This window comes from Phalacrocorax aristotelis, chromosome 15 (genome assembly GCF_949628215.1).
Source record: "Phalacrocorax aristotelis chromosome 15, bGulAri2.1, whole genome shotgun sequence".
Classification (NCBI taxonomy): Eukaryota; Metazoa; Chordata; class Aves; order Suliformes; family Phalacrocoracidae; genus Phalacrocorax; species Phalacrocorax aristotelis.
The window spans coordinates 4599000-4618558 of record NC_134290.1 but is presented as its reverse complement, the minus strand read 5'-3'; the positions used below and the strand labels follow the sequence as shown (position 1 = coordinate 4618558).

At 40.5% G+C, this 19559-nt stretch overlaps 1 protein-coding gene across 9 annotated transcripts in view; it reads right to left on the bottom strand.

The window, feature by feature from the left end:
* Positions 1-19559, bottom strand: part of MTMR3 (myotubularin related protein 3) — an 81735-nt gene that overhangs the window by 20628 nt on the left and 41548 nt on the right. For all 9 annotated transcript variants that reach the window (XM_075110302.1, XM_075110311.1, XM_075110305.1 and 6 more), the window contains 4 exons: positions 14442-14524; positions 11908-12074; positions 7963-8059; positions 6326-6439 (listed from right to left, as the gene is read on the bottom strand). In XM_075110302.1, the coding sequence (XP_074966403.1) occupies positions 6326-6439; positions 7963-8059; positions 11908-12074; positions 14442-14524 (461 nt within the window). The remainder of the gene's footprint in view (positions 1-6325; positions 6440-7962; positions 8060-11907; positions 12075-14441; positions 14525-19559) is intronic.

Here is a 19559-nt window from a genome sequence, read left to right as displayed (position 1 = left end):
AAAGTCAAAGCCAAGGTCAGTAAGAGAAAACAAAGCATCTTCTTGCCTAATATTGTTGTCTGTTGGCCAGTGAAAGCTGGGGAACATTTTAGAACAGTAAATGAGGCATTAAAGAGGTATTCAACACCTGCTGGGTAGTCAGGTCTACTGCTGTAACACCAGACTAAACAGGAAAGTTCAATTTAACTCATGCTAATTTTAAAGCTCAGAGACAGGAGTAAAACCACAGGTTCACTTTTTGATGAGATTTTTAAAAATCAAAACATATCACTATTAAATCTGAAGAACATTACAATTGTGGCAGGAAATACTGGCAGAATTTGGCATGCCTTCTGTATGATGAGGTCTAATAGTAACCTAAAACCTTACTCCTGTACATTGATGCTATCCATTTCTAGGCATCACCCATGAATCACAGGAGGTGGTCCTTGAGCACTGCAGAACCCCATCTAGAAGCCCGTGCATTTTAGGTATAGTATCACTAGCTGAAAGGGAAAGAGCCGTTCGCATCTCAGGACGCTGCACATCCGCAGCTGTACGCCTCCTGAAGTCTGGTATTAGCGTCTCTTGGAAAGGAGTGGCTCTGCCATGCCCTTTTCAGCTGCTTCTCCTCTACATGTGGGTCTTCTCCATCCCTCTTCCTGACACTATTTGGGTGGCATTTCATCTGCCGCCCCTCCAACACCAATCATCTCTAGCAGAAGAGCAACAAGCAGCTGACGAAGAGGAACAGTATCTCTTACAGGTAAGCACCAGTGTGGTGCCGGGTGAGAAACAACAAAGTGCACAAGCAAGTAAATTTTGCTACAGGCACCTAAGTAGCACTGAAAAAGGAGATATGGTTTATTAGCAGAATATTTTTCTTCTAAAATGTGATATAAATTTTAAGCACTCTGTATACTGATAGAACTTCAGTGGACTGGCAAATGGAGTAGAGAGATGAGTCTATCAATAAAAAAAATATATATCAGGGAGATAACTGAAGAATGGCCTAACTTGAACGTAGCCATCTTCTTCTGGGGAGTGACATTAAAAAAAAAAGAGATTTTTTTTTTTAGAAAATGTCTACAGAGTTACAGTTATTTTCTTAAATTTGACCTGGCTTCTTGTACTAGACCAAAAGAATGATTTGAAATAATTAGAACTTATCCAGCCATTGCAAACATACTCTGAAACAGATTTAAAAACTCTCCCCTATAATCCATTATAAAAAAGGGTACTGGAACATATTACCACTGTAATTTCACTTGCTGCCTCCATGCTGGCACATCCCACTGCTGCCAAGAGAAATGTAATTCCCCATTCACTGAAGTGTTTACATCTGGCATTAACAACGTTCTTCCTGACCTTCACTAGCAGCCCCCTGAATTCCGAGGACCTCAGCCACGGCAGGAAAGGAAGCCAGCTCTCGGTATGAAGAGCTGCAGGTGGAGCAGCCGAAGCAGAGAAGAGACACAACTTCTCTCAGGCCATCCAGCAAGGAACAGGACACCTAGAAACGTTTACTCCCTGCCTCACGTCCCATCTGAAATATCCCACCACTTATCCATATGCTGTTCTTCTCCATTTAAATGGCCTGCGGATATACATCCCTTTAAGCAAAGGTGCCCCTAGGCAATGCTGTTCTTGCTCAGGAGTCCCACCAGAACCCTGTATTTATGAAGTATGCACATGCCAATTACAGTTCTGTATGTTACGATGCAGCAAAGGATTTTAGAGTCTTCCTGCAAACAAACTGGCCATCTCAGCTTCAGGTCAACCAAGAGTTGTTTAATTCCCTCTAATAAGGCGACTGCACAGAATGGTGAGGGTTAGCAAATTAAGGGTTAAGCAATTTTAAACAGTCAACTTGGACAGCCCTGAACAGAAAGAAAGCCCAACCAAACCTATAAATCTTAATTTTTTCCCTCTCACCACTCTAATAAATGTTTATGGAGGTGTGACAGGCTGGTTTATAACTTGTCAGAGCTGCCAAGCCCCCCTTCAGGTGCTGAGCAGCACCACTTCTGCAGCGCTCCTGCGGGGCACAGCAGCCGCCAGCAGCGACTGCCTTGTGCTACTCATTCCAAAGCAACACTTATATTGGGTTAAGGCTCCTTGTTGCAAAAACATAAAATTATAAAATAAGTTGTGACATTGTGACATGGTATTTTAAGTATTTTTCAAAACTCTCTTGGAATTGTTTCATATAAAACTCCTTCACTGAGAGGAAGCAACTGACACACTGTGTTAACTGAACCAAGAAGCAGTCTGAATGCCACGGCACTTATGGCAGGTGCCAGCCGACTGCACGCAAAGGAAAATGTATTTCTGCTGAAATGAACGGCCTTCCAGAAACAGCTCTATTGGTATCAAATTAGTTCAGAAAAAAAATACATGCCAATCACTGAAAGGCCACCTAGTTCCCCACCACGCTTGCACAAGTAACAAAAGAAAATAAATCATCATTATACATGTAAGAAAACTGCTCTGAGCACTCAGATAAGCTCATTTATTTTTCCATACGTTCTCCCAGATTTCATTACTACCTGTCTGCAGAATCATTTTCATAGGTTCATAGGTTCGTAACAGTTTTATTTTAATCTCCAGGTTCTTGCCTCTCATTTATACCATAAATAATAAAGAATCATTAGGCCAAAAGTTGAGTTCATTGATAGCTGTGAAGCTCTAACTCTCCAAAGCTTGCACAAATGTGCAACGTTCAGATGTACCAGCAGAAATCAGCAAACAATTCTATTTACGGTAATGTTGGAAGTCTGAGGAATCGCACTCATTCCAACCGGACCGGCCACGGGAACGAAAAAATAGCAAATAGTTTAAGTGTGATTCTGAGGTCCCTAGAGAGAGAGCTGGGGATAAGATGGTGTCACTCAGATCTCTGTAACCAAAAAAAGATTTAAGAAAAAAGAAATTAAAGCAAACCCTCCACTGCAAATCTCCTAACCCTCCAGAGACAAAGCAACATGCAGCCTCACAGCACCTAAATAGTAAATCACCATTAGATAACTACGAAGCCCTCTGTAAAGCACTGTATAACTGCACAATGAACAGTACACCTCTGCACACACTTAATCTTCCTCATGTTCAAGCAACCTTTTGAGTACAACAATAAATCCACCAAGTCCCTGTAACTACAAAGACGGGGAGGACTAATGAAGGTTTGAACAGCTCCCTCCATAGCATTACTTAGCTATAGTACTTGCAACTGAGAAATATCATTGCTGCAATTCACGAACATAATTCAGCAAGTATGCTACATGGCAGTTTTCTGTTTACCTTGGCCTCCCGTGCCGGCAGAAACGCTGCCTGCATGGGTAATCACCTTCAGCAGTGGGCGAGACAAAGAGACACCTTCAACACAGCTGATTTCCAAGTAGGTTCTCTTGAGTTCCGGGCACTGCTTGTATCATGCATGAAGTCCTCTCTACTGTCTTTCCACAAAATCCCTAAAGGCTTCTCCCAAACATCAGTCTTCTGGGACCAAGCTGGTAAGCTACAAAAACCATGTTACAGGCCAGGTTTACCTACGTAAATATGTGCCTAGATTTTTAAAAAATTGAAAACACAGAAAAGCTTCAGAAGCTGGGTGTGAGATTTTTCTAGAAATCTTGATCATAAAATAGAAGCAATGCTCCTGACAGGCCAGTCTCAACTGAGTATTTTTGAAGCTGGCCTCTGAATTCACGCCACTAAGCTCTCCAGGGCTGTGCACACTGTCAGAGCTCTTGAATGCGTTACAAGAACGGACAATGAGTTTTTTGTGGCCAAGCGTACGTGTCTCTGGTCTCCCTCTGTCCCCGTCTTCAGTATCTGAGAAAGTTATTGGATGAATTTTTAAAAAAAAATGTTCATTACTTTTTTCCCCCTGAGGTAAAACAAAAGGAGCAGATTTCTAAAATGTCATCAGTACTGAAACTAATATTCCCCAAATCATCTCTGACAGATAAAAACGCTGAATGAGCTTTTGTTCTTTACTCCTCCAAAAGTAAGAAAAAAGCTACTTTTAGGGCAACACATACATAGAGGGAAAACTATACATGCATTTCCAATCATACGGATCATCAACCACTAGCTGACGTGAGTTCTATTAGAGCACAGAATGATGAACTGGATGTCTTGAAAAATCTATTACTAAACGTCAAGGTAAGGAAAAAGAGAAATCAAAAAAGATAAAAACTTTTCTCCCACTGATTTTAAGATTACAAATTAAAAACTATGCAGTAATTTAACATACATAGTCTCATCAGAACTGCAGAAAACCGAATGCCAGGAATTCAACAATTTTAGTCTATGAGGTCTTTTAAACATTTAAATCACTCTCCCATAAATCCCTCAGAATGCAAGCTGTACCCAAGAATGGAAAGACAGTCATTTCCTTCTCCTGTAGGGCGATGAAAGAAGGAGGGGTGCTTCCCCGCGTTAGGTGTGCTTGCAGGTGAGGTGTTCCCCCGTTGTACGACAACTGCATAAAAGGCACAAAGCGGCCTGAAATGCAGTATTCAAAGTTGAACACAAAACCATATATAAATCACGCTATTCTTTTATATGTGTATATATAATAGACATACATAGTACCATAATAATAAAATACCTGAAGTCTTAAAAAATTAGCATATGCTGGAAAGTGTTTTTTCCCCCCTCGGAGCTGAAAACAGAGGATGGAGCAATTCCTTAACATTCAGGAATGGACTATGCTAACCCCTTTATTATTTCCAAGAAAAATGAGAAAAGATAGGAGGATTTAAAGACAATGGTCTGCTGCCACCAGCTAATTTGTTCTCCTTCCATAGGACAGGAACTCTTGAGCAAGGTAAATAATGTTTTGTGGCCCACTCAACTCTTGTACACTTGCTCCTCCCACCGAGGCTCTATGAATTTGTCAACGTTACTGCGCTCTATATGTGGCTGCCACTCAGAACGGCTTTTCCTTTCTCTCTCTTTAGAGGGAATGGGTGGCTAGGCAGATTTAATGGAATTATTGCTACTAATTATCTTTTTAAAAAAATCAGGTGACAAAGGGATTAAAGAGATTTTAAACATTTATGGGAGGATAACTACACCAGGGAAGTGGCCAAGGTGTTAAATGACAGGTTCCAGAACACCTTTGGGGGGGGGGGGGAGGGAACCAAACAAAAGAAAACCAGCCAACCAAAACCACCCAGATGCTGAAATATATTTCTTACTAAAGAAGGTGCCGGAAACCCAGTATCTCAGAAAAGCATGTTATGAAGAATTGCTGGACTGGAGAGATTAAAACTATCTAAAATATGTAGATAGAGCTAATACACACATTCTTTTGTAATTTGAGTTTTATATTTCCCTTAATTTTGGTATCTATCCTTAGTTATACTGCAGTCTGAGCATTAGCCAGACAAGAATTAGAGAAAAGCCAAAGGAGTACCTAACCAGAGATGCCATTTAACATTCCTTCAGCTGTGCTGATACCTTCATCTTACATTTTTTCATTTTCATATTAAAAAAAATAAAATCAATCTTAACTGAGGTGACTGCCCTAGGAATGACTTGCAGGAGATGCAAATGCTGAGTGCTCCTACAATGTGTTTGGAATTAAAAACCAGAAACCATTACTCCCACTCAGAGTGAACGTATAGTATGTCTGCCTTACCTAGTTTATGGCTTGACAAGGGCCAATACCTGCTGCTGTCTCACACATTCGTGGAGTTTTGAATAGGTATAAAACAATACATGTATAGGTAGCAAATATAAGGGCAAAGACCCCAAGCTATCAGGTCTAACAGGTCATACTTTGCTGTCAGTTAAATACAGGTCAATGTTTTCTCATGCGAGGGGTCCCCTGTCATCCCTGTTTGGTACCTAAACCCTTAGGGTGGTCTGCGTTTTGTTCCAAGGTCGTCTTCTCTATACCACTTCTGGGATCCTTCTGGGGTGGAACAGCAGGACCTCACCCCAGAGTCCCAGGTGGATGAGCTTGGGTACCACTCCACCAGGCAGCATGGAGGGGACCTTGGCAGGTTTTCTTGCTTCTTCCCAGTCCAGTACTCCAACTCTCCCCAGCAGAACCCTGGGCCTTCATGCAGCATCCCTCCACATGTTATACGTGCAAAAATACAGCAAGATGAAAGCCAGACCTCTCTCTACATTGAATAAATTATAAAAATATTAGCAAAAGTGCTAACAGTATTTTAAAATAAAGTCTGTCAGGCCCAGTGAGGGGACATTTGGGGCTCAGAAGAGTCTGAACACCTTTCATTACAAACCAAGATTCCCAGTTAGTTCAGCTTTCATATGCTACAACACCCCATTTACAGCCTGGTGAAAGCTGTACTACCTGCAAGAGCCTCACCTGTACACGACAGCAGGGATACGCTTCCAGGACCGAAAGCTTGCCACACTCTCTAGCTCTTTATCCGTGATCCAGGCGGGAACTATGATTTCCTGGGGGTAACTACCACAGAGCCTGTGAGAAAAGTGGTGCAAAGGGTTGAACATAAGCAATACAGAGAGGTTACACGCTTCCCAGACAGCACACACAAATAAGCAGTATACGGAACTGGATAGCTGTTCATCTCAGCAAACCGCCATTCTGTTAATTCCTGTTTCACTGTATGTTAGGAAACTCCTCCTTCGCACATACAAAAAGCACTGAACATTGAGGTGCACAAACGCATTTCAGAATTGGAACATTCGAGCTGGAGTTCTCAGGAAATTCACATGTAGGCAATTTTTAACTCCAGCTGCTGAAATAAACTGGACTACCGAAAAGGAATTCCACATCTCTTTGTGCTAAAGAATTAGCCACTCAATTCCTGGGTCACAAAACACAGAAGCAGTGTCACCCTGGGCTACTGGATTCAAGACAGAGAACTTGTCTAAGTGTGGAAAAAGTACACTGGCTAATCAATCCTCGCTGAAGGCAGGAATCTGAGTGCACTGGTTTATGTTTGGCTAACTGTAATTTTCTTCTGCTAGATGCACCTTCTACTCCACAATTTAACTAACAAAGCCATGATTGCCAATAAGAGCAGTGCAAGCAGCCAGAAGTGACTGTATATAGCGCTGAATCATAAACTGGTTCACCCCAGTCCATCCCCTTGAAGAGATGCCTTTACTGCACAAGAAGGAAAGACATGAACATGTGTCTCAGTTCTATTCAGAAAAATATAGCAATCATCCTGAAAAATGCTCTTTTCTCAAGTGCTGGCCACAGGAAGGAAAGGAGTAGTTTGTGTCATTCTGCTTCCACGTGACATACAAAGTTTCTTCCCTTTTTTCTTTAGTATTAAGCATGTAAGGGATAGCTATCTTTAATTCCCTAGATTTGCAGAGACCAAGACAGATATTCTTGCAGTGACAGCAACTAGCAGCTGCAAGTCATTATCCTGCAAAGGCAGAGCAATGAAACACATTTCAGAGTGTTACTGCTGCTTTTGCTGTGAATTGGATTAGGGATCAGCCAGCACACTCTGTCCTACCCACTGTCACTGGAGGAACACCTTTCTCTCCTCCAGCAACTAGAGAAGAGGACATTGGTCTATGCTTTCAGCACCACAGAAAGTGTTTTCTCTTATTTTCAGGGTCTACAAGCTTACCTCTTCAAACCAACTTTTTTTTTTTCATACAAGTCTTTGTCATAAGTTTGAGAATAAGACACAATAAAAAAGTCTTTTGTAGAAGTTCAAACTCCAATCTTTGCTCACTTAAGGCTTCCCTTTCTTCCATTAGAATGCTTATTCTCTAAGAAGTCCTCCAGCAAGCACATAAAAATCTCGTGTTTCTAAGCCTATAAAAATTGTAACAGCTAGTAAGATATTAAATAATACTTCAAAAGCATATTTTTTTCTAAAAAAAACAAAAAATCAGAATTCTAAGTGTCCCTTATTAGGAACTGTAGAACTTGGGAAAAGTTCTAGTAATATGCTATAACAAAATTGGTGTTTTGAGATGCCATTTGGCTGGGAATCAGCAGCCCACATAACTTACTTGTACTTCTCATTGATGTTGGAAATCCTCCAGGCATTGTTCATATCAAAACCCATTCGTTCCACTTCATTTTTAAACCTTGAAGTTACATGATCTCCTGGGTATCAAAAGCAGAGAGAAAAAATAAATGCAAAATAAGAAGTGAGATTCCTATCTTTCAATACAGAGGAAAACACCACTGCAGTCATACTTACTAAACACTGAAAAGAGAAAGGAACAGTCCCAAACCACCACCTACATTTCACAAGCCTAGTTTGAAAATCCATACCAGGAGAACCACAGCTGTACTGACAGCTCTCCTTGGCCAACTCTCCAGAAGCGTCAAAGTCCATTAAGGACTTTTTCGCCGAAGTGACCAGCGCCCGTAAATTCATGTAAGAAACAATAACGTCGCAAACTGGAACCAAGCACATCGGCAAAACCAATTTAGATCCATCAGGAGTCTTAGCGGGGAAACGCTGAAGTTCAGAAGAACCTGGTACCAGCAAGAACACGAAGCTCTGGTCTGACTGATAGGTGAAGGGCAATATACGGAATGTGGTCCAGAACTTGGGCAATCTGCATTCAGAACGCAATTTCAGCCACAGGTTTCCTGTATGACTGTAGGAAAGCCCTGCAATTTAACCTGCGTCTCAGTTTTCCTCCTGTGAACTGGACATTATTTCTCCATGAGTCATGTGGAGATATGAAGATAAAACGCATAAATGGTTGTTTGACACAAATATTGGTCACAAGATCCTCACAAATTCCTGGATTAATATATTAAAGGAATTGGAATGAGCTCCATTTGATTCCTAGATGCTTTTTTAAAAGTATCAAAATGCAATTGAAAAATATACAATGGCAATAAAGAATAATTATTCTGACAGACAAAATCTAGAGAATTAGAAGGTACTCTATCAACACGTAGAAGAGAATAACGTACAAAATTTCCAGGTTCACAGAGCTAAGAAACGGGATGAATCTAATCAGCATGTGAGCGACACCAGATAAAATGATTCTGTACGTCTGTCCATTGTATGTCTCTAAGTTACTGTATCATTAAATCATGAGGCAGCGCATCACCCAAAGGGGATGTGTGGAATCTGTTGAAAAATTAATGCTTTAAGTATTACATCTTTCCATCATATATTTCAGAAAAAGTCTTTCAATACCCAAGATCTATGTAGATACATATTCATCTTAAAGATGTAAATGTACATGTCTGAATCAAGTTTTTATGTGATGTTACATAACAATTAAAGATATAGAGAAATAGGTAAATTAAGAATGAAGATAGCAGGCTAACTATAGGACTTAGTTAACTGTAAAGAAAAGCTATAGCATTATTCATTCCTAGATCCCAGATCATACACCAAAAATGGCACTTTGCAAATCTAGACATGCTTTACAATATGGACAACGTGCAAGAGATCTGCATAGTGAGATTATTTTTCTAACGCTTTTTGAAAGGTAAAATGTGAGAATGACACTATGCAAAGGGAGAATATTCACTCTTTAAGGCACATTATGGTAAAATTTATGGACCTGACTGGCCTTCATCACTCATTGCCTTTACAGCATGTCACTGGTACACCAGCTCCATAAAGAAATAAATAATTCTGCCTCCTGCGTCACGGATTTTCTGCAGAAGGCTGGTCTCAGTATCACACAGGCGCTGTAGTTCTGCTCTACCTTCCCGATCGCCAGATCAGTTAGACTGGAGCTTGCCAACAATCTCCCGCTTCTCACACGAACTCTGCATGAGCTTGAATTTATTATTTTCTAGCCACCTACTCAAACAGATCGCCTGCTTGTGTCCCTGTTTTACAAAAGCTGGATGGCTCCATAGATATGGCAGCTCTGTGAGGAGCCCTTTGATCCTTTGTCAAGTGCAGAGGTGAAACTGGGATAATACATTCCAGCCGAACAAACACCTCTGTCATGTTCTTCCCTTAGCATTGACTTGGGGGGGGGCGGGGGGGGGAACACAAAATAAAAACCCCCAAATACAAAACAAACAAAAAACCCACACCCCATCCCCCCCCCAACCCAAAACCACCCGCACCAAACCAAGAACCCCCCACAAAACTAGAAACCCAACCCTTTTGTTGAAACAGCAGCATGCTCTTGCAGCACTGAAGATGGGCTCGTTATCAGCTGCTTTGAGGAATGGTCATTAAAACTTATGTTACATCCTTAAGGATTTTTCTGGATAGCGAATGAGAATACTGGAAATGTCCCCAGTCATCAATGCTACATACTGCTGGTGGGTTTTAAGATAAACACAAAACTAAATAAAAATGTAATGTTCTGTTTGATTTCTCCCTCTTAATTTTTCAGCTACTGTGCATGTCATGAAATCATCGATTTTCCTCTGAGAAATGAAACCCTGGCCTTAACATTTTGTCCGTTCCTCTGGAAATGCTGGTATTTTAAGAGGCATTTTGAGCCAACACGGGTAATGTTTTTGAAGCATCCCGATCAATTCTTAAAATCAGAGAAAAAGCAAGCTATACATTTTGTGGACTTCTGCCTTCTGACTACAAAAGCTGATCTTGTGAGCCACAGTTCATATCTCCCATTACATACATTGGTAACAACTTACATTTTTTTCCCCACAGAAGTTAATACTTGGATAGACTTTGAAGCGGTTTAGTATTTTTGTCCATATCTACCAAATACTGGGCTCCTTGGATGCAAAGAAATAAATTACAGATTTATTTCAACTATAAGGAGAATATCTACCACCAGAAATAAGCAAGCTACAGGGAAGAAAAAGTTACTATATTAAAGAAAATTATTTGATAGCTAAAGGTTAGTAAGGAGGTAAATGCTGCTTCTTAGCCTAACCTAGTGCTAGGCTGAAGCCTGTCTGATTCAGTGAGGAAGAGAGAAGGACTACAAGGAGATTTAGCAAGCCATCTATATGTCTGCTATCTTCCAGTTCCTGAATTTAGTTAGGAGGGAAGAGACCTGAGCTTAAAATTCTGCTCTGAGGACTTTTTTTTGCCATCTTTCAGTAACTGCTAACAAAGTGTGTAAAGTGCAGGAACAGGAACCAGAAGCAAGGAGCACCTCCTCCCACTTGTGTGCTACCTGTTGACTGCTCTTCCTCAGGCACCAAAGAGGTTTAGTCTTTGCTCAGCCCCAGACCAGCTTCGGTAATAAGGACAGAATCACACTAACGCGTCTCTACCTGATAACTGGAATACTCTTCTCAGATATGTGAACTGTGAGCGAAGAGAGCCTGGAACTCATATTTCCTTATATTCAAACAAGCGCTACAAACACCAGCATCCCAGTTTTTAGCTTTTATTTACTTGTGGGCTTCTAAAACTTTCATGCAAGGTTGATATTTCACTAAAGTAGGTTGCTGTCTTGCAACTGTGAATGAACCTCAGGAGCAGCTCAGGGATTTCCTTCTCCTTGACCTCTTTCTCCTCAACATCCACGTTGGAGACCACCGTTCTAGGCAATTACAAAAAATGCGGGCACAATCAATACAAAATGTTTTAGATTGAAAGTTGCCACCATAGTGAACAAAATGTTGATAGTATTATCCATGGCTGACTAAATCAACTCCACTGCAACGATCTCCTCAGGATACTCAGGTACTGCTTTGCACATCAATCCCAAAGTAGGGATAGGGTGGGAGCTAATCTCGCCTTTGCTCAGACAGAACAAAGCTGCGACTGTGCAGCAGACACGCGAGACTTTAAAGGACACCTCGCTGTAAGTGAAGGTATGCTATACCTATGTACTTACCACATACAGTATATTCACCAGCTGGTGAAGAAGTGCAAGAACTTAATACAAAATAATTCCATACTGGAATTTTCCAGGTTCAGTTTACAATAGCACAGATTGAATTTGTTTGTAAATTTGTTGAAAAGTCTGGATTTCAGCAAACAGGCAGTTACTAGTCAATGCATTTGTGATGATCCCCAAAGTGTTTCCACATACCTGGCCGACACAAATCCCCATGCTGTTCCTTTTCACTAGCATATACCTCCATACACCAGGCGTGATAGGCAAATGAGAAAAGGTCTTCTATCTTCGAAGGAGGGCGGATGGCATTGTTCAGTCGCTTAAGCCAATCTTGACACTGCTCAAAAGTAGAAAACTGACACCTGTCGCAGACACAAACATTTATCTATTAATTTTCAGTAAAAAGTGCCAGACTAGAAGATCTGACAGGCTATGTGAAAGCAAAAAGGGAGATCATCTTGATAACTTAGTTCTGCTTCTACATACATTCTAATGTACGTAGAAATGAAACCTTTGGATATTAGCAAAGAACTACTCACTTGGGAAGTCAAAATAAACTGTAAGCAGGAAAGGAATGTTCTGTGATTGAGAATAAACAAGTGGTAAGCCCTACTAGTCATGAATGAGGGAGATGTGTATGCATACGTTTACTATGAAACCAAGGACATCATCACTGAGTTCAGTCTGCAACTTTCAGGAATGCATTACAGCGACTTGCTGACTGGCTGTCTCAGAGGAAAACAAAACCATCACATACGTTACAATCTGTGCATCATGTTCCCATAAACAAGAACACATTTTTCATCAGACATAGGAGGAATATCCATTTCATTAATATACTTAATTTGAGAATAACAAGGACAGATACCAGTATCTAAAATCTTATATTATTCCCCTGTCTCATATGCTAAGATTCTCTTTCTGGCCTTGGTGGGGAGCACAAACAGTGTTTTTGAAACTGAGCTTTGCTCAGTATTGCAAGAACTAGAAAGACTATTCCCTGCACAGGAGAAACTAATCTTCAAAGCGGTGTATTAAAATTACATTAGGTTGTCTTTTCAAAGAGGATTCCTGGACCCTTTAGACTAAAGGAGTGGAAATAAGATCAGTGATTTATTTTGCTCTCACAGATTTTATCTCAAGATTTTATCACTATAAAATATTCACCAAGTATTTACATTCAGCTCAGTCTGTGCTCTACCGCATTCATGGGTCATGATAGCATCTGTATTCTCTAAGGGCAGGATTTATTACCCCTACCTGCAAATATCTAAAAGTCAGTCAGCGGAAGGAAAAAGGCATGTCCAACTCACGAAATGTGTCTAAATAGCTGCGAGAAACTGCAGCCTGGGGGTGTTTATTTCCCATCACTGATTATAAAGCAAGCTGAGACCACTAGCTTAGGCTGGATAATTCTCTATTAAATATCCAGAGTCAGACAAGATACATCTCACCCTAAAGACCTCATCTTCTTTCTAAATTCCTTTTAAAAGTTTACATCGCAAGTAACAGGTACTATCTTCACTTGAGCCCTATTATTCCAAACAGAAACTACTTTGTTCACAAAAACGAACATGAACGTGTCCTACACTTGGTATCTCAGCCCCCTACTTCATGATCTTCCAATGGCCAGTGTCACCAAGTACTGATTCTCGGAGATGCAATTTTGAAGGGAAATTCATAAGGAAGGGCATAAATACAAATAATTTGTATTCATCCTACAATCAACGAGAAATAACAAATTAATGTAGAGGGGAAGGGTGACTTTTTTAAATGTCAAGAGCTACAAGTTAAGAGGAAGTTAAATATTTAATTCAAATTAAACTAAATATTACTTCTAAAGTAAAATCAGCCCTCATCAAAATACAGCATTTCAGGAAGCAGCTGGCCTGTTAAACATTCTGAGTGCTCAGATATGACTGTGGCTCATGTCATTATACAAAAAGGTACTGCCAGCAAACATTTAATCAAAAAGAAATGTTCCTTTCTTGTTAATTAAAGTTTGTAGATCAAAATTAATTTCTGCAGCAGAAAAGTAGGAAATAGCTGTAGCTCAGGCTCAGTAGCTCAGACTCCTGGTGCAGACTCTGAAGTGTGCTGAAGGACAGACAAATACTCCCTCCTACATGATGCTGCCTACTTCACTGGGTTACAGAGTGGGTGGCAGACCTGGCTGTACCTTATTCCCTCCCTTTTGTTTCCAATAGACTACTATGTCTTAAAGATAGCAACTGGACCCTCAGAGATGTTCAAAATGCAGGGTGGCTGATGCTCTCCAGACTGAAGGTGTCGGGTAGAACTGCACAAGCCCACACCTTACCCCTCCCAAACCCAAATCTTCATTGAACACTTTTCCAAGAAGTGTGTCTTTCAGCGGTTTTATCTAGTTCTGTATCTTATAACCAGGTGAAGCAATACATTATAACTGACTGCAAGGCAGGGAAAACACAGTTAGGCTAAAACTGATTTCAGAATAAAAATCAAGTTCAGCCACACGGGCTCAGCGCAAGATTTGCTGCCATACTGTATCATAGCAAGCAAAAATGCAGACCATCTTACTCTCATCCTCTTTACAAAAATGCCCTGCTACCATAAAATCAGACAAAAAGAAAGTCTTTTGAGGGAAAGCAAGTCCACTATGTAAGAAAAACCATCCCCTTAAAACACCACAGCTGTCCAGAGCATATGGAAAGCAGTCACCCCCCATTCAATATTCAGCCTATTCATACCTTATAACCTTGCAGTCTTTGCAAGTCAAATGAAGTTGAAATATATCACGGCACTCAACACTTTCTATAAGCTGCAATGGAACCTGCAATTAAAAAGATTATATTATTTTATTTCAGACAGCACCAACACTGTAATTTCTTTGCATATCTCATGAGGATTTATTATAGGACTGTGTGGAATCTGAAAAGAGAGAGAAAAAAAAGCCAAGGAAGCTAAGTATAAGTACTCAGCCCCTCTGAAGTACGGTACCATACATCAGTAATTTCAGCCTCATTGCTGTATAGTTCAAAAACCGTAAGGGATCACAAGAAGACAGCTGAGAAGACTACAGCACTGGTGACAAACGTGAAGGGAGGAAAAGCAGCAGAAACCTACAAGCTTCTCTTTTAGGTCCAAATTTGGGGATCTTAGGAATATAATTTTAGCTATTGGTGTGAAAACCAAACTGCTAAGCAAGATCCCCCTTCACAGACGGCTGCAGTCTAGATGCTTGTTATATGGAAATACCTGTATTTCCTCTACAGGAAAAAAACCATTTGGCCTGTCTAGATCAACACTCAAAGCAGACATATTTAGAGTAATAATGCTGAATCATTCATTTTTAAAGGTGTAGTTATATGCACTTATGTTTTATCGCACACGTAACTAGCAGAAGCTGGATCGGGCAAAATACGTAAGCACATGCAGCGAGTACCTTTAAAGATAAGAAGTAACCACAAGATGAAAATGTTAGGGTTTTTAAATATTTTTGGACCTTTATCTGAGACAGGCAAATGTACATTATTGTCTTAAATGAATAAAAGTGAGTTACATATGAGATAGTGGAATACTGTCTAAATTCCAAACACAGACAATTTAGCTAAAACCTATCAAACATGAAGTATAAAATTGGTTTAATTGTTTATTAGATTATATTGAACATTACACAAGGCAACAAAATCTCTGCCATCGAGATCCTTCAATACAAAGACTATCAGAGAAACATTCAAATACTCTGTTATCATCTTTCCCATCAGAGGAGTATGAACCAGCAGCTTAAGTTCTGGCTTGGGGCTTACAAGTTGCAGCTGTAAGACCCTGCTCTGCCAGTTCCTTTGCATGTGTCTCTGGGCAAGTCCTTGGAGGTGACCTCCTATCAAGGACCTGGGGTGAAGAATCACAACAGCTTCTGCTCAGGCACCACAAAGCTTAAAAAAGTACCTGATTTCAGTGGAAGGAGAAAAGGAAATGGAGCTAAAAAACAGTAGGCAAGGGAGAGAGATGTCTCAGAAACACAGACCACAAAGAAAACTTACTCTGAGCATGAAGATGCCTAGAGAGAGCTAATGGTAAATGCTGTGCCCAGGAGTGATGAAAACTCTCCTGCCTCTTGGGAAGGCGGGCACACAGCTACACAGCTGCACCTGAGGTTTCCCCGCCAACTCAAAAATCAGAGTCCAGAGTCCTCTTCTGAATGCAAAAGCTCAAATAAAGCCCCAGAGCAAAAAATCCCCGAAGGGCAGGAAGGTATTTGCTTAATACTCAGCCTTTAGACTTGCCCTTGTCAAACCACAGCGAAGAAGCACTGCTGGACTCTCCTTCACTGGAGAAAGTACTGACGCTCACCTCCCATGACCAGCGAAGCTGGTATGGGTTAAGTTATTCTTTGTTCCTTTTGTTGTAACTGGGCCATTAAAGAACAGAAAATTCACGCACAAGGAGACTAGGCAAGATGGTGTCTGACTCGACAGCCCTGTAGTTTGGGTACTCAAATAAGGCTGGAGCTTGAATTTTAGTCCATGTTTTCAGCATTATTACTGTTTCACAATCTGTGATAGTCTAATATAAATTATGGAACTAGCAACATGAAGGGGCACATGAAATGAGGACTCCCTCCTGGGAGATAAGCCCCCCTCTTTATTTGCCACCCTTGAGCTCAAACTGACTGCAGTCACCTGCAGAGAATAAGTTCCATGAAGATGCTGGCAGATACCAGTATAACAGAGTACATGCATTACAGACAAGGTCAGATGTACCATTGCTGTAGTTAATCTTTTTAACTGCTAATTTCTTCCATACCTTCTCCTAATTGATTACAGTCCGCAAGGTAGATAAATTGTTGTGATAGTTTTGTCTAATAAATCAAGGGACTGGAATGGACCTCAGACTGGTGAATCTTCCATTCTTCCTGACTCGACAGCCTCACATACACCCAATAAATGATTTAAATCTACCACTGACTTACATGGCACCAACATGGAAAGTAAGGTACCTTTCCCCAGCTAGATGAGTTAAGACTCTAGAAGACTAGGGTTTTTTAGTCAAATGCTGCTATGTCTGTTAATTTTTTTTTCCCCAAGCCCTCTTTTATTGCATTTTTCTCATGTTCACCTTCATTTAAGCAGTTCTTCACCTTGCTCCCTCCTCCTAACAGTCTGGTTCTGGCTCCTCTTCCTACTGTCTGCACTCTAATGACATACTATGTATTCTTCTACTCCTGCATTGTTTTTAATTTCCCTCTTTCAAAGTCACTCTTTGTTCTATGCCCTTTCAATTTGCCCTCTGCTCAATAGTCATTCTTTTTTCTCTTGACAGTCTACGTGCAGCTCACCATCTATTTCCTCAGAATCTGCCGGTTTTTTTCAGGGCAATCTTCATATCAATCTTTTTTATTTTCTTTTCCGGTCATCAAAATCTGTCCTCTGATCCTCCTGCATTTTCAATCTCCTTCCTGTCCATTATTCTTCTCCCAGTAAAACTCTAAAATTATCTGCCTTCACTCCCCGTTCTTTCCCACCAATAACCTTCCATTTTCATTGTTAGGTTTTTTGGGCTGATGCATGCAGCAAGTCCGACACCCAATGCAGTTAGCTTGCTCTTGAAAGAGCTATCAATTCTATTTGCAGGCATTTCACCATATAATAATGGCTATTGAAATAAAGCAGTGGAGAAGCAATCATTTTTTGCATTTCTCAGAACAAACATGCACTGTTATCCAAGGCCAATCATACTGCATTATAGAGATTACTAGAGCATCGCACTCTTGTAGTATCTCTTGACTGTGTCTTCTTTAAAATTATCTCATTTTAAACAACAGCAACATTCTACAACTCAAAATTTTCCTTTTTGAAAAAATGTTTTTAAAAAATATTTAAATTACTGGAACTGCCTTATCTAAAAGCAGTACAAGATATATTTAGAGAGATACACCTCTGTGGTTAGGAAAAGCACAAGTAATGTTTACACTGCTGGAACAACCCACCCCACAGCTCAAGCCCTGACCACAAAACCAAGCAGTACGCAGTGGACCACCGCCAGGCTGCCAAACGGCAGCCCCTTCACGAGTGACTAGGCTATATGCTCTACCCTGTACACGCCATTTGGCCCGAGTCCCTCCAGGATACCATGTGGCACCCAGGGGCCATGAGCTGTAATTAGTACTTTCTTCTTGTTTTCCCAGTTCAGAGCCTGAAATAATGTCAGGGTTATGTGACAGATTGGTTACTTTAAACAGCACGAGGCCAAGGCTACGTGCTCTATGTCCTGAAGCACAGTATAATACGACATATGGAGGAACTGAGGATGCAGGGTCAGTTCAGAAGGTCTTCAAGGACTTCTCCTGGGTGGCGGAAGTCAAATCCCCCCGGGGCAATCTTGTTCATATAACCTACAAGGAGCACCTGAAGCAAATTTTGCTTTTAATTACAAGGAATTACACTTAGGTTTTGTCTTGAAGGCAATCATTTAGTCCCCCCCCGCTTTCACAATTAACATGCTTGCAATGCAAACAATTTGGGCATCAGGACCAGAGGACAAAACTAGGACTAAGCTACTGTTCAGCACAGGTGAGTCACAACTGTGCTACATATGTAAGGCAGATACCAAACCAACCATTTTTCCATTAAAGGCCAAGCAAGAGAAAGCTCACACTACAACTCACTTAATCACCAAGAATGAGCGTCTCCCTCCCAGCATGACTTTTTAACTGTGTCCAAAAATCTACTATTGGAAAGAGGCTTACATACAAGTCCACGGTTTCATAAGCCACACTAAAATTTTAATTCTCCCATAATTGCAATTATCTTACAGGGAGAAAAATTATTAGACAGAAACACTCACCAGCTGCAAAGTTTGAAATTTTCTTAATGAAAGCCAGTCAATACAGATTGGCCTGGGAACCAAACTGCCCATGTGCACCGAGAGATTGCTGTTGAGTCTGCTTTTTTATCCCATGGATAAATGCAATTCACCACTTTTGAATGTCATAATCCCTCCAACTTAAGCACGGTCTACTGGATTTTTTGTTTTTGCATTTAAAACTCCACATTCCTACTACTACTGTGATGTAGGAAGGTATCCGTGGAAGAGATTTACGCATGCAGCCGTTTTCTGCAGTGTTGCAATGTGAGCATTTTCAGCTTTTAAATGTATTTATTTCCAAGCACAGGTGTGGCAAGTGATCTAGCAGCATTGTGCTACTTACTGAGGTTTCACAAGCATCACTTTGACAGCCAGTCTATTGAATTGTAAACAAAGAGAGAACAGTGAGATAAAAAAAACCAAACACCAGGAATCCATTTTTAGCTGGGTTCCTTCATGCAGTTGCCTTTACTATGGGGCAAGTAGCTGACATGCATACAGCTTCCTCTGGAGGACCATTTCCACAGTAAGAATATCGCACCTACTTCAGGAAGAGACGCCTGCACAGGACAGCTGCACATTCAGACACAGGGAACCACCTGGTTTTACAAGTACTATAATATACATATTTGCTAAGAACCCTCTTTCTTACACAGAAGTACTTTGCTGAGGTAACAAGGTCATTAGTGTGGCTGGACTTAGCCAGGATAGTGATTCTTCTGAAAATAATTCAAAATAATTAAAAAACCCCAACATTAGTAAACTTCTATATATTTTTCAAAAGGTCGTCTTACAGGTGTTTTCTGAAGAGCTCTAACAATGTAAAAACAGTAGAAAAGAATCAAGATGAACCCAATCAAAAATTACTCAGTGAAGATTCGATTTAGAAAATCACCATCTGATCAGTCTTGATCAGCAATAACCAAAGTGATTATTACTCTGAAATTTAACAATTTAAATATGGTTCCTAATTATTGCAAGTATGTTTTATCCTTCAA